At 43.2% G+C, this 24,586-nt stretch overlaps 1 protein-coding gene and 1 long non-coding RNA gene across 3 annotated transcripts in view; one reads left to right on the top strand and one right to left on the bottom strand.

The window, feature by feature from the left end:
• MAN1A1 (mannosidase alpha class 1A member 1) overlaps window positions 1–17,734 on the bottom strand; it is a 138,064-nt gene extending 120,330 nt beyond the window's left edge. Inside the window, exon 1 of the mRNA XM_068677591.1 lies at window positions 16,880–17,734. Within this exon, the coding sequence (XP_068533692.1) occupies window positions 16,880–17,467 (588 nt within the window). The 5' untranslated portion in view covers window positions 17,468–17,734. The remainder of the gene's footprint in view (window positions 1–16,879) is intronic.
• Window positions 17,735–17,939: 205 nt separating this feature from the next.
• LOC137854314 (uncharacterized) lies at window positions 17,940–20,075 on the top strand. Of its 2 annotated transcripts, none has more exons than XR_011095089.1 (2): window positions 17,940–18,040; window positions 18,548–20,075. It is a non-coding gene; the product is annotated as an uncharacterized lncRNA (long non-coding RNA). The 2 variants fall into 2 exon arrangements; XR_011095090.1 differs by having other exon boundaries at window positions 17,962–18,040; window positions 18,552–20,075.
• The last annotated feature ends 4,511 nt before the right edge of the window (window positions 20,076–24,586 follow it).

Genomic DNA, 24,586 nt, shown 5'->3' with positions numbered 1-24,586 from the left:
TGAACCTACAAGCTATTTCGACAGCTTCTAATGGACTTCTCAAAACTGCAATATGTTTAATTTCCAGAACTTACTCTTTCATAACTTCTCCCTTCAGAAATGAAAAAGGAAGACGCAGTTATTTTAATACAACATTTTCATTAAAAAGTGAAATGTTCCACTCTGATATCAAAAAATTTTAATGTTTCATTTCTTCCAAATACTCCTTGATGTTGTGCTTGATACTGAAGTAGAAAAGCTACATTGGTTTCTAATTCCATAAACTAAGATTTCCATTTCAAAATGGCCACTTGAAACAAACACGCACACAACTCCTAACACATCCACACATCTATCTTGTCTGCCTATTTTCATGAAATGCTAAAGTATATTTTCCACACGCACAGAAGATGATTGTCTGCACATACAAAGTTCAACTGCACGTGACTTGAATCTGTGATAGTTATTATTTGTTTTTAAAACAGGATGCTTTGGAAGGTCCCGGCATCACTGCTCCTAATTTTGGACAGTGCACTATTGCCTGGACATAAAGACGTGTCCTATTTTAGAGAAGTAGAATGAAGCATTTTTTTTAAAAAGGTGAGGTAGTAATTTTGAACCCAATCAGACTACTATCTGCTATGGACAGACAGTAGAAGACTGTCTGTCAGTCCACTGACTTGTTTTTCTACCTTTTTCATACACTTACCTGATAATTATCTCGTGAAATAGCAAACCTGTATGCATTTGAAATATGAACTGAGGATTAGTACAAAGAAATGTGTGTCAAAAAATCAAATTTAGACTTCTATACACAATTAAGATGCCACTCTGTAAGAGGGAAGTGGAACTTGTTCTAACAAGTAAATTACCTTCCAAAATAGTAATCAAAACACAGGATGTTGCGTGGCCAGGAGATTCAGACTTGATAAGAGTTAGCTTGTCACTTGAATAAAAAGATACTGGTCTGAAGCTACACTTAAATTAAAAGATCAGCTCTCTGAGGTTTATCTTAATGCATCTATCATTAAACACGTGAACTCTTTGTTAAGCTGTACCATAGAACAGGAAGATTTGTTAAACAGCTTTTAACTTTGTTAAACAGCTGCAGAACTCCATAACCCAAACCTCAACACTATGTCCACACCAGTGATTTTGCTGCCACAGTAACAGCTAAGCCCCAAACTACTTATATGTAGTTACAACCAGGCCAGGATAAGCCTATTTACAAACTTTTAGGTGACAAGGTTAACTGGAAGTTAAAAATTTACCTTCAGTAGATAAGGAAGGTAATGACCTGCTGATCTAGATATGTACAGCAAACTCTTACTGTCTCACCTATCTGTTATAAAAACAAACAAGCCAACTCTGCCACTGCCCTACCCTGCTGAGCAAAACGGACTCATTTCTGTGTATTCTGCCTGTACCCATCCACAGAATATATTCTTTTAAGACCGTCATCCCATTGAAGAGAAATCTGCTTTTAGTCTAGTCCTTTTACATGACCTAGCACAGCAGATTTGACTAAAGGTGCTAGGCAGCGTGTTCACCTGCTTCTGACTTTGAAACAGGTCACTAATGATTGCCCCAGCTACACTGAAGTGCATTTCTCTAGAAGCATCGCATTAGTCAGAGCCCACAGCTGAAGTGCTAAAGCCTGGAGCTGTTCTCATCCCACCCAAGGGCAGGGAGACGCAACAGGGAAGACTTTGGGTGGTGCAGTACAGGAGGACAGATGTCCTCTGGTGCTTAGTGCTTCTGCAGCCTGTCTCCCTCATATTAGGCCAATGACTGAAAGCCAGAAACACATCAGTTCAATTAAAACATACAGCAGATTAGGCTTTGAATTCCTCTGACTCCATGCCTACCTTATCTATGATGCTACTGCTACTTCCTAAGTAGTACTTAATAATAGGCAATAATTAGAATCCACAGCATGAATCTATCAAAGTTAAAACACTGAGCAAGTACATTCTACACCTTCAAAGGAAGTTTCAAAGTCAACATCAAATATACACAGTGACTACTAAAAGTCAATACAGGCTGCTAGTGCAAGGCAGTGCTGAAATGGGACTGTGAACTGAACTCAAGGGGTGTCAAGCGGAATAGACAAAGAATGGCCTGCAAATGGCGACCCACCAGAAATACATCTGCATCTTTAGTTTCCTGACAGCACTAACTAAACTCAAGTTCAAGAATTACAGTCATTCAAAACACACACACTGAAAAACTTCAATATTTGCAGTCTGGTGTTTTTTTCATTGATTTTAACTGACAGTGCTTACTGCTTTCCTCTTCTAGAAAAAAAATGGCAGTCCCCAGGGAGTATCATTTGCCTTGTTTGAAACTGACAGATACGACCATAAAGAAAAGAAGCACTCATCCATTGCAATGCCCAAATTTTCATCTCTTTCCATTCTCAGTATGGAGAAAGGGATATCGGAATGCTTTAAGAAAACAAGTGAAAAGCCAGTTATTCTATCAGCAACACGTATTTTCAAAAGAAAGGCATTGGAAAATTTAATCCCCTGCCTCAGTTGGAAGGATCTACTGGTGATCCCACACGTGCACACCAGTATTCTAGGGAGCAGACTACTGCAATCAATTTGCTCTACAAAGCACCATTTTTACACATCACTCAAAGTGCACCACTGTTTAGTCAGCCTGGATTTTGTTCAAGTTATAAAGCAAATAAATGAACATACGTACAGCACATGACCAAAGCTTCATGAAAAAGTACAGGTATTCCACAACTTGCACTTCTTTCCAGTTACACTGCCACATGCAGTCTAAAAGGCTCAGCACCAAATGCACATCTCTTCAATGATCAACGGTACCACATGCACTCTGGCTACAGCACAGACAAAATTTTCACTTTGCTAAATAAAACTTCATTGTTGTTGTTGTTGGTTAATTTGTCTTCTGCTTTTATCTGGCAGAACTCAAACTAGTTAGATTTAAAATTGTACTGCTGAAGCCCAAAGGAAGAAAAAGGAATATGGGTCTGTGCTGATCTGGGGAAAGTGGCTAACAGAAAAGGTCTTAGAAGTTTATGAAGATTTAAAATTTATGTTTTTCCTCATGGTATGTATTTTCAGTGTTTGTCAGTAAAAAATCAATCAAGTACATTTAGGGATAGATGCTAAAAGACACACAAAAAAGCTTTACTAGAAAGCACAATTATTTCTAAATTAAGCCAGAGGTATTACTGAGATCATAGCTACTTCAAAAACACCAATGATATCACAAAAGCTGAAGAGCATGAATCAAACTGAGTGAAGTCCCCAAATGGGAGGGATTAACTATGTGGATTAACTGTACAAATTAATTGTTATCAAATTCCCTCTATGAAAAGCTGATTGAGAACTGCTGATTAGGATTTTCATCAAACGATCAAATACTGAATAAAATATAGACATTTTAAATCTTCCTCTACTTCACTCCAAACAGTCTTTTATATGCTGGTTCTTTGGTAAAACTGGGTACATCTGCAACATTCCCAGTCATTAGCTTTCAAACGAAGGACTACAAAGTTTTCCTTCACATACTTCTGCTGTTCCGTGCCCCATCACAAAACCCGCTACGTTTCTGTCCTCCTCCTATATGACATCTTTGGAGTATTGAGATAATTTATACAATTTTTGACTATTTTAAGGAAGTTGAAATTTGGATGTTGTAATTTTTTTGTTGTTTTTGAGGGAGGTTAGGGTTAGTGGTAGAAAAGGCAACTTAAATTTCCAGTTGTTTTGATTACAACATTTCCAATGCCTCCCAGGACATGTCCTATAAGCAGTATATTTGAAACTGTACAGCAATAATAGTCAAGAGAAATTATGACTTTTTCCCCAATTATTGCACATTCACAGCTTATTTTACTGCCTGCAGAAGCTCCCCACATAGCACAGGACTAATAGCAACACAAAGTTTTAAGTACAAGAGAATCATTGTTGGTGTGGCTGCAGCAAAACCAGCCACCAAGTTATTAGGAAAATTTCTGCCTGTGTGCAGAGGAGGTGTGGCCAGTCAAACAGACACTAGGTATGTTTGACTTCAAGGTAACAGATCACATCCCCATTTATTTGCACTGAGCGTTCATGCAAACACATGGACTTTTCATCTCTTTTTGAGATGTGTCCTTGGCATCAGCTGCTGGGCTTGTTCCTTCCTTCCTCAGGAAAAAAAAAAAAAAAAAAAGAAAGGTATATATAAAAGGTATATATGCATTTTTCAAACTGCATGAAATGGAAAAGGTTCCCTGTAGCAAACAAAGAATAAAATAGGCATCACAAAAATACAGTCTTCAAGCAAAATGGAATAAAAAGCTCTACAGAATGCTCACACCACATAATGTGGTAATAGGTAATTAGCACATGAAGAAGATATTATAAAGTCACTTTGAAATGAACACGTGCCATCTTACAGTGCACTCCTAAGCGTTTAAAACAACTTAGTAATATCTGTGCCCCTCTAAGTTCCCATGATCAAGACTACATCAAGACTACAGCTAACAAAAAGTCTTTTTTTTTTTTTGAATGCCCAGAACGTACAGATCAGAAGACTGTACATCTAAAGTTTCTTTTCACATGCAAGAAACCCAAGTGATATGACTTCATTAGCTTATCCCAGAGGACCTGATTTGCATAGGAAAATCAAATGCTGAACTTTTACTTCAAACCACAGACAAAAAATAGAGAAGTGGAGACACAGCCACTGGTCAAGCTTTGGATTGCTAAAAAGATTCAAAGTAATTTTATTGATGAAATGAAACCTTCATACACAGACATTGTAGAAAAATTCACCAAAAAATGCCTGATCAAAGATAAAAACAAGCTCAACTGCTTTCCAAAACTCAGAGGCCTTTTCCTTAAACTTAATTAGTTCCTACCATAAGTACTTGTGCGGGTTTTACAAATGCTTTTTCACACTTTTAAGTAGCAGATAAAAAATATGGGCAAACATTGTTCTCCTAACAAAGGATCACAACGTTAGGGCACAAGTGAGGTTACATAGTCCCTGCTATAGCTGGAAAGAACTTTGCTTCCCATACCACTAAATCATAACATTCGCGTCAAATTGAAGGGATGCTCATGCACCACTATGATGCTGGCAGCCTACACCTTTAGAAATGACCAGTGAATTTGGACACTGAACTCAACAAAGTATAAAGGAAGACTTCATTTTCAAAACCAAGCTTCTGGAAAGCAAGACCACTTCATGATGTCAAAAGTGACAGGGCATTTAATGCTATATGGTTGGACTTGCATGAATTGGTAGTGTAGTGCAATAGTTGACCCTACTGTAAAAAATAAGCACAATGTCTGCTGTAAACCACACAGTAAGTCATGTGAAATAGATTAAAATGTAATTAAAATCAAGTTTGTAAGCTAGTGATAAGTATTTGCTAATTCTAAGTGCTTACAAAGAAATCAAAACAGAACTGTGCTTTACATCTAATTCAATGGTATCGACTTCAGTCACAATACAAACTTCAAACTTATCAACTTTGAACTTATGTTATATTAGCTTTCACATCCCTAGTTTCATAGGTGTAATGTACAAACATCAGATGACTTATATTTTAATCACAGGTACCCAGAGAAAAGAAGCTTCAGAACACCACCCAGTTCTTTGATGGAGTTTCTCCCAGGCTATGTCAGTATGCTAGTAACCCATTCACACCCACACAAGTGCCCAGAGCTGCAACTAAGAGTTTTGTTTTCTATCCACAGCTCTTATTTCAAAAATTCAAATTGGAATTCCCTGTTAACCATATTTGTTTGGCCAGTAAACATTTCCTCATTTTTAAGATTTCAAAATACCAACGAAGCCAACACACAGCACCTACGCTTACCTAACAAAACCGAGAAAGGCAGCACAAATGAAAATTAGTTGGAAAAGGCCACGTCATTTCCCTACAGCGCCCCACCTCTCCTAATAACAGCTCACTTCAAAACAATTTATGCATGAAAGAGAAGTGTCTAAACCATAAGCCAATGTAAATGCTATAAAGGAGAATTTAAGATCATGAAGGAACTGAGGAAGACAAATAAAACAGAGTCCAGAGTTCAGGGAAACAAGCTCGTTGTTCACAGACCTGACCAGCAGGATCCCATGGGAGAGATCCCTGTAGGCTGGAGGTGCCCAGGAGACCTCGCCAACCTCCAAGCACAAGAATGGCCCACGCAGGAGATCACCAGAGTTGAACATGGAGTGCCTGGCTGAGACCAAACCCCCAGGGATGCCCATGGAGGGGGATCGCACAGGGGTTGCCCCACAGCAGTGCAAAAGGCCAAAGCTCAGTTGGAAAACTGCCATGGTTTTCATGGCATGGCAGGCAGAAGGTGCCTCTACAAGTACATCGTCAGCAAAAGAAGGACCAAGGAAAACAGGGACATGCTACTAAACAGGCTGGGAAAAATAGTGATAAAGGACATGGAAAGGCTCAAGCAATTCATGCCCTTTTGGCTCTGTCTTATTGGCAACACGTACTCCTGGGGCTTAGTGGCAAGAGCTTATCAGGGAGAGACGTTAGTTAAATGAAGATGAAATTAGGGACAGAACACTTAAGCAAAATGGACACTCTAAGTGGGTATGATAAAAAGGGTCTTCAGACACCGGAATACATTTGTCCATGGTAGCTGCAGAATCTCCCTCCTCAGAGATTTTCCAAATTTGGCTGCAACAAGACTGAGTAATCTGATTTAATTTTGAAGACAGCCCTGAAGATTGACCACATGCTTCCAGCGGTGCAGTGGCAAGTCTGAATCTCTCTCTCTCTCTCTTTCTGAATGAGAAAATTATATGGTAAGCAGAAGGCTTGGAAAAGTAACAAAAACTAAAGCACACATAAATGCAGATCAGCCACGCCTCCAGGACACTTTCAGATGACCAGACTGCATAAAATAACAGTTTCCAATAAGTTTGAAAATTTTCTCACCATGTATCTACTGTCTGCAAGGTTTAGATTTACACAATGACTTGTCCAAAGCTGGTTACTGAAATTCAGGAAATTCTTTGCTCCATTCCAATGTTCTGGATTTGCTTGGACCATGTGTAGAATTATTTTTTCAATGTAGCTATTTGTAAAAAATCTGTCTTGTGCTTTATTAAAGGTGTTTATTCAAATCAGAGCTTGCCCCTAACAAACTGCATCCTCAGTTACAAATGAGAATTTATCATTTACCAACTGCCCAGAGTATTTGGCTGTACTGTAAAACGTACGTATGGAGATAGATCCGAATATATCTTTGTCTCTCTCTAAATATGAATACAGTGATTTTTTAGAGTAACTGCATGAAGAGGCTTAAGGGCTTTTCTTCAAAAAGGTCATTTTTTGAAATGCCCTTTTTGATCTGTGATGTCACTTTAGCCCTTGACAGGATCGCACACACTTCTACGAAGAGTCGGTTCAGGTTCAGTGCCACACATACCCTAGAGCTTTACAGAATAAGACATAAAAATATCAGTCAGCTTGCAGTTTATCGTTACATAGCACAGTTGTTTTTTTTTTTCCTGTGGCAGTTCCTCAGACAATCTCACCAGAACAAAAAAAGCAACACACAGCTTTGAAGTAGCACGATTTTTTAAATGCATAACAAGTCCAACTCTCCCACTCTCTAAATGGCGATTAGGTTTTCCGTTGCATGATTGGGTGGGAGATGAGGGGGGTGACTCCACCACTGAAAGTTATTAACATCTTTTTCTCTTCTTTAAGCTTCAGTTTAAAAAATTTACTATTACTGTCTAGGTCCAACACAAAATTTGAAGTGCAATTCTCAGAATCACAGATGGGTGGAGAACTATAACCACAGTAACAAGCAGCACATTTCCCTGCAGACAGCAGTATGGGCAAAGCTTTATCATTAGTATCGCCATTCAGTGCAACAACAGATGTCAGTGCTCAAAGGCAGTGAGAAAACTGACAGTGAAGTTAAAGACTGGGTCTGCATCTGTGTGTGTCTATCAGGGAATAGTAAAATTACTACCTCCTTGAGTGCTACACTTTGAAAGCAAAATGTTTTGTTGTTTTTTTTAAGCTTGGGATTCTTTTACACGAGCTACTTTCTATTTCCTTGGAAGAAAGCAGTCCCTGAACAAAAGAAATTTCAAAAGGCACAAAGATGTTTATTATGCAGTGAACCAAGCGAAAAAATATGCAGATACTTTTTAAAAAAAAATAGCCTCGCAGTGGTTGGAATACTAATTAAAGAAGCAATCCACACTGATCGAATGCAATTTTATTGCAATGTTTTAAAAGCACAGACTGGCTTTGAATAAATAATGGAAAAAAGAGCTTTTATGTTGCCAAGCAATAAGATTACCTCTACACAAGTCAGATGATGCAAAATCCTGGAAGAAAGTATCAGATGTTCTTTCCTTCCAACTTTATTCTTATAGATGATACACAGAACTGCCTCTAACCTAAGTGGAAGCAATATATACCTTAACACGAGAACTGCAAAGCTGCATGCTTTTACACTGAAATTGTAGCTCCTGTTTCTGCCCAGCATCAGAGAAAAGAGTTGATTCTTCTGAAAGAATTTTTGAAGAGCACACAGGAAGTCTTGTAACAGCCAGATGCTCCACAGCTACTAGCTCTTTCCTCGCACTGCATCATTTTGGTCCTTTGCTCAAAACTGCCTACTGTCTCTTTCCATCTTCATGTTTTTTCTTACCTTACTAGATATCTGCATTAAAAAGGGTCCAAGTTTCTTAGAAGTCAGACTTACGATCCACTTTATTTCTAAGCCAAGGTACATATAGGTTCCAAGAGAGAGCAGGAGGACAAATGAAATTAGATTTTACACTTGCAGTTACCTTTGTGTAAGAAACTACACACCTCAGTGTTTCTACAAAGGCTTGCAATGTTTACCAGTTTTAAGAATGTAACAGCAGGTTATATGCTCATCCAATCTGTTTGAAAAGCCTTTAAAATTAGAGGCATCAGAATGAGCAATACCTCTATGTTCATAAACACCAGCTACAAAATCCAATCAGCTTACTGCGTGAAGTTACAGCCAATCGTCACGGTATTTCATGCAAGCATTTCTAGGTTACTACAGAGTTCAAACTGACGATTTCAAGATGCAAGAGAGGCAAACCTGGAGTTTTACAGCCCTACCTGCCTTCCGTTAAAAAAAAAAAAAAAAGGACCCCTCCCACCCCTGCAGAGCAAGCTCCTCTCTCACAGTGGTGGAGGCTCCTGGACTCTGGCGGCGAGGCTGCCAAGCCTTCTGTTGCAAGAGGGATTAACCACAGTTCTGAAAAAGGTTTCACTTAATCTGTTTTGGGCAAGCATGCGCTTTATTACTTGCCAATTATGTTTTCATGACAGGCTTGATTATAGAAAGTGATGGAAAATAGGAAGATGCTTCTTATGAGTCTGCACACATTCTTTTATCACATGCTTAAAAAAAAAAGAAATTTCTTGGATAAAGGAGGTTTTCACACAAAAGAAAGAACAGTACATTGACTATCTGGTACACTGCCCATATTGCTTAATTCCTAGGCCCATCTAAACAATTATTTTCTCCATTTTATAAGCTTAGTTTTAGAAATAAATTAAAAATAGACTACTAAATTCTTCAAACCTCAGTGTCTAAAGCATACTTTATATATAGATGCTTCTGAAAAGAGGAGTTTGTTACCAGAAAAGCACACAAACAGAATGTTTTAGCATCACTGTACCATTTCAGACTGCAGTTTATTGCCAGAGAAGTGCTGTACTCTTAGATAGCAGCAAACACTGAATCCTTTCCTGAAGTAGTAGACCCTTATTCTGCCAAATAAGTTAGGAAGACAAATTTATTGTTTAATGGGTAAATAAAGGAACTACTTGTTAAGGCATTCTATTTGAGAATAAAACCACAGGACTTCACACCTACTCTGGCTCCCTAAACTAGGAAAAAAAAAAAATAAAACAGAAAAAGTGACCACACTAAAGAATTGTTACAGCAGTACATTTCAGACAGCTTTAACAAAAAGGTGTCTGTCCAACAGTCATACAAGTGCCTACAAAATGCAGTTAATTGCAAGAAGTGCTGTCTTCTGTCTGTCCATGATTCTCTTTTCATAGATCTGTGCTTTAATTAACATCCAAGGAAGCTATCAAAGCCTGACTGTCTACTACCCTTAGAATTTTTTTTCTGCTTGAATGAGATAGACATTTTTCAGCCTTAATAGTCGATTTTAATAAACAGGTGGAGTTTTTCTGCTTCATTTTGCCCACAGCACAGAATTACAGCCTTAAGCAATTGTACTCACCAACATTATGATTTACTTCATTTCTCTATGCTAAATGGCTGCCATAGGTTTTCTGTACTAATGTAAAATACGAAATTATCACCAGGAGAATATAACTTCTGCCAAAATGCAGGAGACATTCCATTTTAAGCTTTACCTCACCCCTTTTCATCACCTTATTTAGCTTTCATAAAAGGAGTCCTGTGCATCTGGAATTCAGGTTTTGCCTTTGCATAAAACGTGCACATGGTTTTCAGTTAAAGAATTAATCATGTGGTTGATTTTTTTTTTGAAAGCCAGATGTTTTCCACTGCATGTTTAAAGCCTTTTCATTTTCCCAGAATTCTAAGAATCCACTCTAAGGATACATGGAACAACCAGTGAGCTTTGTTAAATTTACCTGCTGAGAACGTAGACCAAGGCTGAACAGGAAAGCTTAATATTCCTCTTGGTTAGTTGACATAAAGCATGTATGGGTAAGGCTGAAAAACATGAACTGCCCATGGAGACACACCCTACCCTGGACAAGTGTGCACACTGTCATGCACCAGAATACCCCTCTATCTCATAACTGATAAAAAAAGCAGCCAAAAACGACTCACCTGAAACAACATCCCCTAAAAAGACCTTAAGGGCTCCCAACAGAAAGGATGTTAATTTGGCAAAGGCATACCTTATTTCACGTCTTGTAAACAAAAAGATGCCTCTACAGCCTCCACTTTGTTCCCCACCTCTTCCCAGTTTCAAACTCATTGCCTTAGCAGTGGTCCACTGCTTCTCTCCTCCATGCTCAGACCACTGATAGGCCATTTCAGTTCCCTATCCCCTCTAGCAACAAACTCAACAAATGCGTGGGTAGATTTCTGCCTGGTTGGCAGGTCCAACTAGCTCTGCACAGGGTGTGAAGAAATTGCTGAAGAGTCACTGAATCATGCCCTCAGTGATTCAGATGAAGCTTCTTCTTTGTCTACAGTGAGTCCAAAGAAGGGACCCAAAGATGATAATCAAGGAGCTGGAGCACCTCTCTTATGAAGAGGGGCTGAGGGAGTTGGGGTTGTTCAGCCTGGAGAAGATACAGCTCCAGGGAGCCCTTACAACAGCCTTACAGTGCCTAAAGGAAAGCTGGGGAGGGACTCATTTTCAGGGAGTGTAGCATTAGAAGGAGTAGTGGTTTTAAACTAAGATAGAGGAGATTTAGATTAGATATAAGGAAAAAAATCATTACTGTGATGGTGGTGAGGCACTGGTTGCTCAGAAAAGCTGTGGATGCCCCATCCCTGGAGGTGTTCAAGGCCAGGCTAGATGGGGCTTTGGGAAGCCTGGTCTGGTGGGAGGTGTCCCTGCCTATGACAGGGGTTGGGACTGGGTGGTCTTTAAGGTCCCTTCCAACCCAAGCCATTCTGTGATCTTGTAGTGTCATTACATCCCTAAGTAAGCTGCTTAGCTTACCATTTTGTGATGTTATATGCCCTAAAATAATCCCTGCCCCTTCACAAGAGCATAGATCTCCCAACAAACCGAGGGAGAATACCCTTAACTTAGGGAGTAAGACGCCTACACACCATATTGGACTCCCTGCATTTAGGTAGTTAACTCACCTCCTCAGTGTCTTTTATAAAACCATTACAAAAAAAACAAAAAGCAATATTTGTTAGTAAGGAAGGCACTGTAAAACATGGAAAAAGAACTAACAGATATAAAACTACTGAAATATTAAAGGTAAGTAAATAAATTAATTTTAAACTCCTTTGAGAAACTGAATGACAGCTGCAAGATGTCAGCATTGAGGTCAAAATTTAAGAAAGCTTCTTTAGAAATACATTGCATCATCGGCATGTTGCCAGAAATCACCACTTTGCTTACTCACTATATGCCAAGGCCCCTTGCTCATACTGCATCTTATTCTTAAGAAACTGTACCATCAGGAAATGTGGCTTTTTGTGTTTGAAACCCAAACCATTCCATACTCAAACAGCACCAGTTTACTTCTTCCCCACCCACGCCCTAGGAAGGCCCCCACAACCTTCTTTTCCTAGTACAAGCACCTGGAATTTCAGCCTGCAGGAGTTAGAGGGCTCAGTAATTACTGCTCTTGTATTTCTTTTCCTTTTTTCTGTTCTGAGAAAAGAGGTCGAGAGGCAACACCCTACTGAAGTGCAGCACTTCCGCCTGCTACAGGAGGTTGAACCTCTGCTCTGCAAATGTCATGTTACAGATTCACATTTAACGGAGAAGCCAGTCCCTTAAGACAACTGAAAGGAGAAGTTTCATACCTCCTTCATCCACCTAGCACTGTTCCCTTACCACAGTCCAAGCTACCATTGAGTGGACCCCTCCCTGATTGCCTTCAACTCAGCAACTTGGCATAAAACTTATCCAACTTTTTTTCCTCTGTCACTTTTCTGCCAGCTTAGTGAGCTGAAGCTGTTTTCAGAGGGCTCCAGAGGAGTCAGGCATGAATAAGCAGCAAGAAGGGATTTCCCCTCTTCTTTTGACAGCCAGAAGTATTAGTGAACTCTCCTTACCTCACAGAAGTCAGTAAAAAGTAAAAACCTCTCAAGACATTCACCAGCCCCCCAGAGCAGCAGCAGAACAGCAGCCAGCAAGAAAGCTGCAAGTGTGCAGGAGGGAGCACGGGGCTGAGCACCCCTCATCAGCAACAAGATACTCCCTGGCATTTCACCACCAGTCCTCCTTGTTACTGGAGAGTTACGAGTTACAATTATACCCAAGTGCTGCTATGACAAGTGCATATTAGACCTCTGATTATTTCCATGCTCACAAGTATCCTTTCCTCCAGATATTTCTGAACTTCCTTGCAATGCCACTGAGACTTCTTGCCTAATATGATGAAGCTACCACAAAATTAATATTTACGACTTAGGAAGCTCCAGAATCACACTGTCAACACAACTTTAAAGGAGTTCTTTCTATAAAAACAGCATGAAGTAATCTCCAGCTGCCGAGTCTGTTTTGCTGCCTTGTGACAACATCTAGCACAAAGGACTGATGCTCAGGAATGACCATAGGCCCAGTGAATAAAACTCCCCTCTTCAGCACTTCTACTCAATGACTGCAACAGCTGAGAGCTGTGCAAGCATTGGGAATACTGTGAGGAACAGATAACATGACCATGGATTACAGACATCAGGTCCCAGTTTTCCAAGAAGGCTTTTACCCTGAAGACATGTCTGAACAGCACCATACAATAATGTGTGCAGGCTCCAAGCTAGCTGCCTTGTGCAGGAACAGCACAGCTGCATTAGTATGGTGCGCTACCAACACCAATAGCTTGCTGCTCAGCAGGATTAATTAGCTCTAATATGATTATATTGCTTCTAGTACCTGAGCAAGCTCACTCATTGTTTTCTATTCCTATTCTCTGAAATAAAAGAGTTCAGTTTGTTATTATCCTAATGCCTAAATAATTCAATTGTCTTTTTTCTTTTGATAAGCGAGGAATAAGACTTAAAAAAGATTCAAAGTCAGATTTCCCCAATTGAAACAGTGCATCTCCTGCCTTCATAGCCTGTCTCCACTACTTGTCCTCTGCTAAACACTGCTTTTGTTCACATCAAGCGGATGCTTTCCCAAACTGATGTTGCACCTGCAAGTCTTTGATGTTATTCTCCCTGTTATTTCTGATCTCCAGGCACAACCAACAGGACAATAGCACAGATTGCAAAAATTTCTGCTTGTTTGAATGGAAGTCATCACCACCTTCCACTCCCCTTTCCTTACAGATGGGGAACAGGTATCACAGGAAGGACTTGCTCAAAGGAGGGGCCACCTCTCAGATCGGAAGTGGAGAAGCAAGAACAAACCACAACCTCCTCATTTGCAGCCCAGGGCTCCTATCGTGACACCAAAAGAGAAACCAGAGTGGGGCGTAACGTGTACCCAGACCCTGCTCTGAGTCATGGAGACACCACAGCATCAGTGAAACTGTGTGAAGAACGCAAGTGCCAACAAAACACAACTTCACTGGTAGCCTCAAAAGCAGCCGGGCCTCCATGCTCAAGCCTTCCCAAACCACAGCCTGACAAAGATGCGCAGCGCAGGCAACGTCAGTCAGCCAGCAGAAGACGCAGCAGTCACAAGTGACTGACAGAGGTTTTACAACAGGAAGTATTGGGCAAACCCTGCTGCAGGCAGCACCGCCAGACCCTCTTCCAATGTCTGCCTGCAGTTCATCATCAGAAGGGGAACATGAGGGGCATCGCAGCACACAGCAGGGTCTCAGGCCCAGGCCCCGTGCCATAGGGGCAGGCCTGCAGGCAGGCAGGCCTCGCAGGTGCAGCTCCACGGGGTGGCTGCCACATGCGGACACTGAGGACAGCAGGGTTGTTCTCTCTGAGCAGAAGGCAGCAACAAAACAAGATCTCTACTTCTGCTTTGTTTTTCCTTAACGAGACCTTTGCTCACTCGATAAGCTAGTAGAAACTTTTGTGTTTTTCTAGCTCTCCGTCATACCGCGCTTGTTTCAATACTAAATAAAGCTCACGAATCTTTATATTCCCACCTCTTTCAAGTTTCACTTTTTGTTTTTTAAATGTGCCACAGAAAAAGAAAAAAAAAGGTTGAAGTTTCTATAACAAAACTTTGTTAAGAAATGCTACACACTCCCTTTCAGCTCTCTCCGCCCTCACCTTTACATCGCCCTGTTGACAATGCAGAGCTCTTTGAGGACAGAAACATGGGGAAGCACAGCCTTACTCGTTCACATTCATTTCTTACAAAGTAGCCTGCTTCCTTCTGCCAGAAGCATCCTCATAACTAGTTTCAAGTTTTGAGTCCTAACCCTATGACATACATCATGCAATGGCAGGCGTAATTTCCAGGCTCGAAAGGGTGTGAAGGCAGAAAGATTTGTCCAGTTTACACCTCCAGCATGCAACAACCAGGCACAAGGAGAGGAGCTTTAACGGGTAGGTTCCACCCTTTCCGTGCACGTGCAGTGCAGTAGGTAGCGCACCCTTCTGAAAGTTACAATTTAAAACAATTTCTAAGAAGCCTGCCGATCAAAATTCCAGCTTAACAGTAAAGCACGTCCACAAAAAGGTGAACAAGACAGGGAAAAGAGCAACCTTAAGTCCAACATATGAAACAAGTTAACAGAAAAAAGGAAACGCTGTTCTAATGCCAGGAAAAAAAAAAAAAGTATTCTTCAAAGAAAGAAAAATCAGATAGGTCAAAGTACTGCAGAAATGCAAAAGCAATTGAGTAAACAACGCGATAAGTTCACACACTGCATCGGGAGGAAAGAAAACTCCCAGAAACAACACACAATGTTGAGGAATGATACTGAGATAAAAAGGAAAAATAAAGATCTGGAAACTAAATGTGGTCTCTCTGTCATCATTTCCTACGCTTACAATTGCCAAACATCTGGTCCGGGGGGTTATTGTACTGTCGGTGGTTCCCGGGTAGAAGCTGGGGAGAAAGAAGAGCGAGAGGATGGAAAGGGAGGAAGAAAAGGAAGAGGTCCTGGGGCACATATGTATGTGTGCACACTTACATCTAACATGCACAAGGGTGCAAGTGTGTGCACACTTACACACTTGCGTACAAATAGAATAGAAGATCGCTAGGCTAGTTGGCATGGTGCTAGACCAGCAAAATGAGAAGTATACTCAAGTTTTATCTTCCTCCTCCAGCTTATTTACTTGTTGCACTCCTCTGTACTACAGACTGTCATACATCAGGTCTGAAGCCTCCTTATGCTACTCTCAAATACTCATACATGGCAATTCAAGATAACCAGAAACATAGTTTGTTGGTATTTCTAATTGTTCTGTATGCCTCAGGGAGGCTGAGAGGCTGCAAGCAGCGAGAACACCGTCTCTGCACACTTCAAGATGTGATCTGTACTGTGCATTCGTGAGAGCTTCCCTCTTCTGAACACCTTTGCGTCGGCATCTACTGCTTATGACTGGTGCACAGTTTGCTGAAACAGTTAAACTGATGCTAGGACTTCAGAGCACGGCACACAATTTGAGATTTGTGAGAGCTTATTATTTGGTGCTCCGCGTGATGCCAATGCCGATTTTTCAGCCCGCTCTGTGCAAACATGCAATAAAAATAAATCAGCCTAAACAGGGCTAACGATGTTTCACGGAAACGCTCCGTGCTTGGGAGGCTCGTTCCCATCCCCGCAGAAGGGGCAACACACGCTACTTAGTAATTTGCGAACTGATCCCCGCGGGCAGCAGGGATTGTCAACTCGATAAATACGGGCTGCCGGCAACGGCAGGAAGTTGAACGGCACGAAGAATTAAGAAAGAAAGAAAGAAACGAGCCTCCTTGTGCCGCGGGGGACCCCAGCGAGCCCTGCTCACGGCAGGCACGGCCGGGAGAGCCCCGCCACTGCCCCGGGAGGCACGGGCAAAGCCCGGCGAGCCCCGCGGAGCCGTGCGAAGGCGTCGCGGGGCCGGGAGCTGCCAGCTCCTGCCGGGGGGCCCCGGCGGCTGCGAGGAGGAGGAGGAGGAGAAGGAGGAAGGGAGGAGGAGGATGCGGAGCCGGCACGCAGCTCCGGCCGGGGCATCCCGCAGCGGGGCGAGGCGGGGGCACTCCCCGGGCTCCCCCCCGCCGCCGGCGACCTGTTGCCGTGCTCGGGGCCGCCCCGGGCCGGTCCCCGGGAGCGGCGGCCGCCACCCACCTCTTTGATCTTGGCCCTCCGCTGGCGCACGGCGGGGTCGGCGGGCTCCTGCCCCGCGGCGCCCACGGGCGGGCGGAAAGGGCGCTGGGGCAGCCCGGAGGCGGCCGGCTCCTTCCTGCCGCGGGCGTCCTGCGCGACTTTCTCCTTGTCCCGGCGGATGTCCCCGCGGATCTCCTCGGGCAGCTTCTGCAGCGTCTCCTTGGCCTCCCGCAGAGCCCGCTCGTGGTCGGCGCGGATCCGCGCCAGGCTGCCCCTGCCGCCCGCCGCCGGGCCCCCCCCGGGCTGCGGCGGGGCTCGGGGCTGCCCGCCGGGCGGCGGCGGCTGCAGGGCGGCCGAGTGGAAGAAGACGCCGCTGAGCAGCTTGGAGGAGTCGGGCAGGAAGAAGATGGCCCCGAAGCAGAGGGTGATGAAGGCGCTGAACACCAGCAGCAGCACGAACTTCTCCGTCAGCCGGAACGCGCCGGGGCCCGCCGCCTTCCGGACCCCGCCGCCCGCTCCGCCGCCGCCGCCGCCGCCTCCCGCGGGGCCGCCCAGCGCCCCCGGCCCCGCCGCGCTACCGAACAGCGGCAGCAGGCTGGCGGCGGGCATGGCCCCCGCGCCGCCTCAGCGCGCCCCGCTCCGCTCCTCTCCGCTCCTCTCCCCACCGCTCCGCTCCGCCGGCGGAAAGTTTCCCCGGGCGGCCGCGGCGCGAACTTCCCGCCCCGCTCTGCCTCTTCCCCAGCCCCAGCCCCTGCCTCTCGCTCCCTCCCCGGGCCCGCCGGCGGCGCTCGGCGTCTGCGGGGCGGGCGCCGTCCGTCAGCCCCGGCCCATGCTGCCGGGACGGCGCCGCCGCGGGTGCCGCTCCCCGCTCCGCCCGCGCCCGACTGCCGGGCGGCGGGGGGCGGGGCCAGGCGGGGCGGGGCCGCCGCCCGGCCAATGGCGGCGGGGGCGGGGCGCGGAGGGGCGGGGCGGGGCGGTGGGGGGCGGGGCTTGGCGGCCACCGCCCCGCGGCTGGCGGTGGGGCGCGGGGGCGCGCCGGGGGGACGCGCGGGGGCGCGCTCGGGGGTGGCCGGGAGGGGGGCAGCGTTTGGCAGCGCGGGGCGATTTGGGGCCCTGCCCGGGCGGTGCAGCCGCGGAGGTGCGGTGGTGCTGCCTCCGGACAGGCAGGGCACGGGGGCGGAGGTGTGCTGCGCCCTGAAGGGGGTTTGGGAAAAGGGCGAATAACGCGCAGCGGCAGGGGCAAGGCTGGGCTTTGACCCAGGGCAGGGAGAGGGCATCGCACGGGCTGCAAAGCACGGCTGGAAAAGGGCTGGGCGCGGGCCTTGCTGCGCTCCCAGCTGAGTTTAAGGGGAGGTTCACCGCCGGCTTAACGGGAATAAAGGCAGGCTGCGTCCCAAAACCCCGCTCTTTAGAAGTTAGAGCCTGAGATAGATTAATTGGAAACAGGCTTAGCAGAGCCAGTTACATGCAAACGTTGGACCGAGTCCTGCAAAACTCCTTCCAGTCTACGAGCAAACGCTTCTGTTAAACTTCAGGATTACAGCTGAAACTGAAGGATCAGCAGCCCACAATTTGCATACACCAAAATCAATCGTTTCCTTTATTTTTTTTTCCTTTAGTTTTTGCTCTGATTTTCCTCTAAATCCATTTTTTTTTTTTTTTTTTCTCCTGGGTTGCGTTTCCCCACAGCTAGATATGAAGCTCTTGCTCAAACCGCCCGACTAGCGCTGTGATTTTGACATGCCTTTCCCAGAAATGTGTAACGCTGCCTGGAGAGCTGTGCCAAGATCAAACTGCTTCGGATGGAAGAGTTCAGCCTGCTTGGAAAAGGGGATAAGAATCTGTGCCTTTTTTTTTGTTGCTGTGTTGCTTTAAAGGAACATTTCAGGTGGCAAACGTGGAGTTTAGCTACTGAAAGGCAGTTGACTAATGAAAAAGCTTCCTAAATGGTGAAATACCACTCAGCTCCAGCGAGCATATTCTGTTTCAATCGCTGCATATGTGGGCGTACAATATTTTTCACAGATTGCCCGCAAAACTCATCACTACTTATATGATAATATTTGGGGGCTGAATTTACTGCTGGCTGGAATAAGTGCCTTTCTTCAGCCCTCTGAAGTAATTCCTTAGGTTGCCATGTTGCCACAGCAATGCAGGAGCTGATACAGGAGTTGAAAATCCCATCACCCAGGTTCTGCTCCTGTGTCTCAGCTGCCTAAAGGGAAGCCCTCGGAACTCACCAGCCTGCTGCGTTTTTGGTGCCTGAGGTAAATGCCAGGGGTTAAGTGTAAATGAATGCCAGGAGGTTCATTGCCACCCTCATTGTTCTCTTTGGGACATCCTCCTGTTTTCCTGAGTGCGTGGGAAGCAACAAGCATTTTCAATGCAAAGGCAGAACCCGTTAACTGCTCCAGCCTCTGCGATGAGATGATCTTTCCAAGGACAACAATAACCTCCTCCTCAGAACAGAAGCCGAAATTCTGTGTGCAGTGCTTTCCTGTTGTGAACACCTGATGTTACAAACAGTTACGAGCAGAGTCATGTGGGAGCCATTCAGTGGGACCGGTCATGCATGGAAAGCTACTGGCACACAAAGCTGTTCACAAGATGAGGGCAATGGAGGCTACGAGAAAAAAAAAAAAAAGCCTCAGCCCAACAGTGCCATACAAGTCCCTTTTCTTAAGTCAATAATTTACTTTAGGCCCAAGACAGAACCATATAAGATATTGCAAAGAACATGAACATACAGGGAGTATTTGAGGAAAAAAAAAAATCAAATATGAGTAGAAGAATCAAGACTTGTACATGCTCAGTTTTGTCTGTCTCTATCTGACAGAAAATGCAGCTGTAAAGTTAAGCACCATTGATAGGTCACCACATTAAATAGTGTCAAATAATCCAAGTGAAGCATGAACAAATGAATCCTAGTGTTTGCGATAATCTCCTGAGGATGGCAGTGGAAAGCCTGCCCGCTTGCACCAGGACTTGCAGTGGAGGAGCTTCTTGCAACATAGCTCTGTCAGCACATCCACCTAGAGGGAACTCCAAGCTCAGCTGGCTGACACCTCTCACCCCCTCCTTTTTTATTTTTTTCTCCTAAATGAGCTGCATTACTTCCTGGATGACATCAGCTGAATGGGGAGAAAAAAAAAAAAAACAAGTCTTCAGGCAGTTGTTTTGCTATGCTGAGTAAGGTTGGGTCCTATCCAGTGGTTATGCCAACAAAATGCTGGTCTGCAGAGTAAAATGCCTCTGCTCTAGGTTCAGCTGCAGGATTAGGAATCATTTCCCAGCTATCATGCACAAATCAGGCACGAATAGAAAGGTAGAACTGATACATGAGAAGCAGTGAGAGAGAGGTTTGCGTAAGCAAGGGACAAGGCACTTTTCTATAATAAATGTTCTGAATGGGCAAATTTGGTGCATATTAACTGAAAGACATGGAAAAAATGTGTCAACTGTTTCTTTTCCTATATATATACATATATTAACCAGCTGCACTTATTTCACCCTGGTTGTAGCCTTACATCTTGCCTAGTGACAGAGAATTAGCCTGCATGTTCTAACAGATACGTGGGACAGATAACGGGGCCATTAGCAGCTGGTTCATCTTGCATCACATTCAGCTGAGACTGATTCAGCCCTTTACACCGCGAGTTTGTGCCAGTGCTCCTGCCTTACAAGGGCTTCAGAGTACGATGTTCTGGTGCTGACCACTTTTATTCATTACTTGACAGCTTCCTTTTGAAACACAATACTTTCATCCAGATCTTCAGAGACACATTTAACAAGCTTGCCTTTGGGAATTCAATTCATAAACCCAAGTTAGATGTTCTTTCTAGAGTAAGTAGCATGACGAAGTCATAGAGTTCCCAGAGCTCACAAGCAGGCTCCGTAACACCCAGAGTGCTGCTTGGAAAGAGGCTTTGGCCATTTGAAGACCACATGAGTATGAAATACTCTCTGTCTCTCCGACTTTGGCACTTGGCTGCAGTTCTGAGTTCAGTATGTGAGGAAAGTGTGACTCACAGCTGCAAAAACTTTGCTTGGTCTTCAGTGCTTTAAGGGACTGTCTTATGCTTTACTTTCAGAGCTCAGAAGGAAATAATGACCATTTATTTAGGAGCCCTGTGGTTAGAGCATTTGCTCAGGAAGTTGTAGAGCTGTGTACAACACACTTTTGTAGTCTCAGGTGATTCAAATTCACCTCTTCTGTCTTGCTGTAGTGTGTCCTAGAGAAGGTACACTTTCCCTACTCTTTCTTTTGAAGTTGTGCTGCAACTCAGAGAGGAGTGCAGGACTCCGATGGCAAAGAGGAGAGGAGTTTTCCTTAAGGAGTATTGCTCAACAGCCCTGAAGTGAGAGCGCTTGACTCCCAGAGAAGCCTACAGCCAGGGTACTGGCACTAATCTGGGAGGTGGGAGGCGCCAGCTTTTTGCCTTCACGATGAGCTTAGTGTTGAAGACTGGTCTCCTATTTGAGGATGCAAAGTAGAAGAAAGGAAGAGAGATTGTGTGACAGCCTTTCTCAAACATTTTCTCTAAACACATGATATGAATGTGGCTAATACCCCACACTTTATCCAAGCTTTGGCTAATATCCAATTTATTTTTATATATATTTTTTTAATATAAATACTATATGTAGAAATGTATCAGGAGTATATCAGGAATGTGAAGCTCTAAGCTTGCAGAATTCATTGCTCCACTCCTTCTACCCTTTTCTGCCATGGCTGATGAATGGTATGTTAGGTCTCTTTCCTACCAGTATCTTTGGAATTACCCTTTATAGCTCCTTCCATCTTCACCTGAGGGAGGGGATCATTCATTTCTCATAATGAAGGCTCTCTAATGCACACAGCTGGCAGTGCTTATTCAGAGGGTTCACTAAAAGTGTCCAGCTAACACACAGCTAAGGGCAGAAAGGCTCTGCCCTTTCTCTCTTCCCCATGATTTCAAATGGCACAGAAAATGACCTGCAAGAAATGCTGCCAGAAGAAAGTATTTGACTCTCGTTCAGTAAAAATATGAAATTTTAAAAGCGTTTTCTTTGACATCACAGGAAGTCTGAGTCTAGAATTTGATCTCTGACCCCTTGCGGGATCGTGTCCAGTACTGGCATGAAGCTGTCATACTCAACTTTAGATGGCATCTTTGAGACCATCACACTTAAGGTATTCCTTGCTTTTCATCATTTATTTTTTTTTTAATTGCTTCTGTTAAAGACTCTCTGCAGTCCCTCAGAACAAGCAAATGAGGTCATGGAATTACATGCACAAGAGAGAGGCAGGAAAATAAAAGAAAGGAAAAGTGCTACAATATTTTACCATTTCTGACATCCTTTAATCAAATTTTAGCTATGAAGCTAAGAATTGGAAGTTAGCTTTTATGGTATTTCACCATTCAGATAGGCATCTCATAATTATTCTCGTAGCAATTAAGGCTGAAGATGTTTTGAGAGGTCCCATGAAATTCCATCTGTATCTTAGATTTTTGAGATGTTATTAAAAGTTGTGACAGGCCCCTCTGTCCTCTTCCCTGGCCCCTCAGAATCGAAGAGGCTCATATTATGTGAGGTTGATATGCTCTTTTACTTCCATTCTTGCATTTCTGTACCCAGAATCTCCTGCAAAGGTAAACCCCACTAGATATGGCATATTTAAGGGGCAAAGCTCATTGGATTGCAAGTGACTGAAAACAATTTACTACTGTACTTTAGTCTTAATTACCTCTAATAGCACCAAAGCATCTTATGCCAGCATTATGACTGTAACCATTATGTTCTCCCAGCAGCACTTTCTTGGCTATCATCAAATTTGTATATTACATTTAAAGGTATGAAATTAGAATTTATTCTGACAAGATGAAATCACAACAGGGAATGAGGCAAAATTTCCTTTCCAAGGTGGCATCATTTTCCCGAACCAGAGGAGAGAAGTGTTGGCAGAGAACAAGACATGACCATTGGAGATGGATTTTGCAGTCATTCAATGGCTGTGTTTAGCAACCAAATGATGGGAATATCTGGACATCTTGGTTGCAAACTAGAGCTTGCTGTTTGAATATATAAACCTAAGGGAAAGTGATTGGAGTGTAGGTTACTAACCTGATGACTCTGTCAAGGAAGAAAACTACACAGTAACATGATTGAAAGTATTACCAATAGATCTTGAAAACAAAAGACATTGCAGATTTATTTAATTTATTATATATATATATATATATATATATATATATATATAATTTATATTTTATTTAATATTTATTCATTTATTATATTTATTTATATTAGGAGTGTTTGGTCAGCATAAGATTTTAAGTCTGTGGGCAAGGGTTCCTTGGCTATTTCATTAAAAAAAAAAAAAAAAAGCAAAGCTGAAAATATTCCCCAGCTCTTCTTATCATCCCAACCACGTGTGATGCCATGTGGGCTGTGTAAATTGCCCTCATGTAATAGTTGAAGTAGTGTCCTTGTGCTTCTTTCTTCCCAGTAGCTCTTTCCCTAACTGGATGAGCTAATGTTGCTCAACAGCACATTTTAATAGTACGCGTACAGATATGGCTTACTGACTATACCCTGATTGAGACATTGCTGCAGATTTATTTTTGAGACTATTTTAAAAGTCACTCTCTCTTCTGAAGGTCTTAACAGCTTTGGAGTTACAAGGAACAGAGCTTATGTATTTAGTTATTTTCTTAATTAGTCTTATTGAAAATACTTTGCTATTTACTGGTTCTGTCCTCTGGGGAAAAAAAAAAAAGTGATGCATCTTTTTTTTTTCTTTTTTTTTTTTTTTTTTTCCAGTGGATCTCTTGAGGCCCACTACATGTTTCTTCTTCACAGACTTTTGTTAAAAATTATTGTGGCCAGTTCCATCAGTCCTCAGCAGATTCTCTTACCCCAAACCCATTTGGTGACTGGGAATTTCTTTTATATATCTATATCTATATCTATATCTATATTTTTTTTTTCTTATCTGTGCCATTCATGATCTGACTCACCTTGGCACATAATGATAAGGAGTCAGATGTGTCCCACTACTACCTGACTGGCTGATTTTTATTTATTTTTTTTCTTGTCAGATCACTCAGAGTAGTGGCTCTTAGCTGCAGAATGCCAGCTGGCTTGAGCATACGTGGTGCACACGTGTCTGCTCAGATCTTCCACAGTTGTGAATTATTTGTCTTCTTTAAATGAAATCCAGGATTTTCAGCCTCAGTTCAAATCTGATATTTTATCCTATTGAAACTCCCTTGTTTGATTTACAGCTTGGGCTACATGATGCAGAAAAAATCACAGCTAATCTGACCTTTGCTCTTGCTGTTTGGCTAAACTAGGATCTTATTGAAAACCTAGACAAGAGAAATGGTGTTACCATTTTATATATTTTTTTTGTCCGTATGACGGTGAGCCTTATTTTTCTCAGCTAAAAAAAAAAAAAAAAAAGCTGACCTATTTCACAGTAAGACATAATGTATGGAGTGTGCTTTAAAATCCTTAAATGAAATGGTGTTTTGGGGTGCAAATTTTTTCTTTGTTTTCCTTAGAAATTAAATTCTTCTCTTAGTTTCCAGTGCTCAGTTACTAGACCAAGGACTTGTAGTACACCACTAACAATCTGTCCTAGACCAGTTCTGGTTCATTTCATTTATTTGGCTGTCTTCCTGAAACACAGGTCTCCTTTATTCTCTGCATATGTCCAGTTGTCCCTGAGCTTTCTGCTTTATT

The sequence above is a fragment of the Anas acuta genome, chromosome 3 (assembly GCF_963932015.1).
Source record: "Anas acuta chromosome 3, bAnaAcu1.1, whole genome shotgun sequence".
In the NCBI taxonomy this organism is placed as follows: domain Eukaryota; kingdom Metazoa; phylum Chordata; class Aves; order Anseriformes; family Anatidae; genus Anas; species Anas acuta.
This window is presented reverse-complemented; position numbering and strand designations above follow the sequence as displayed.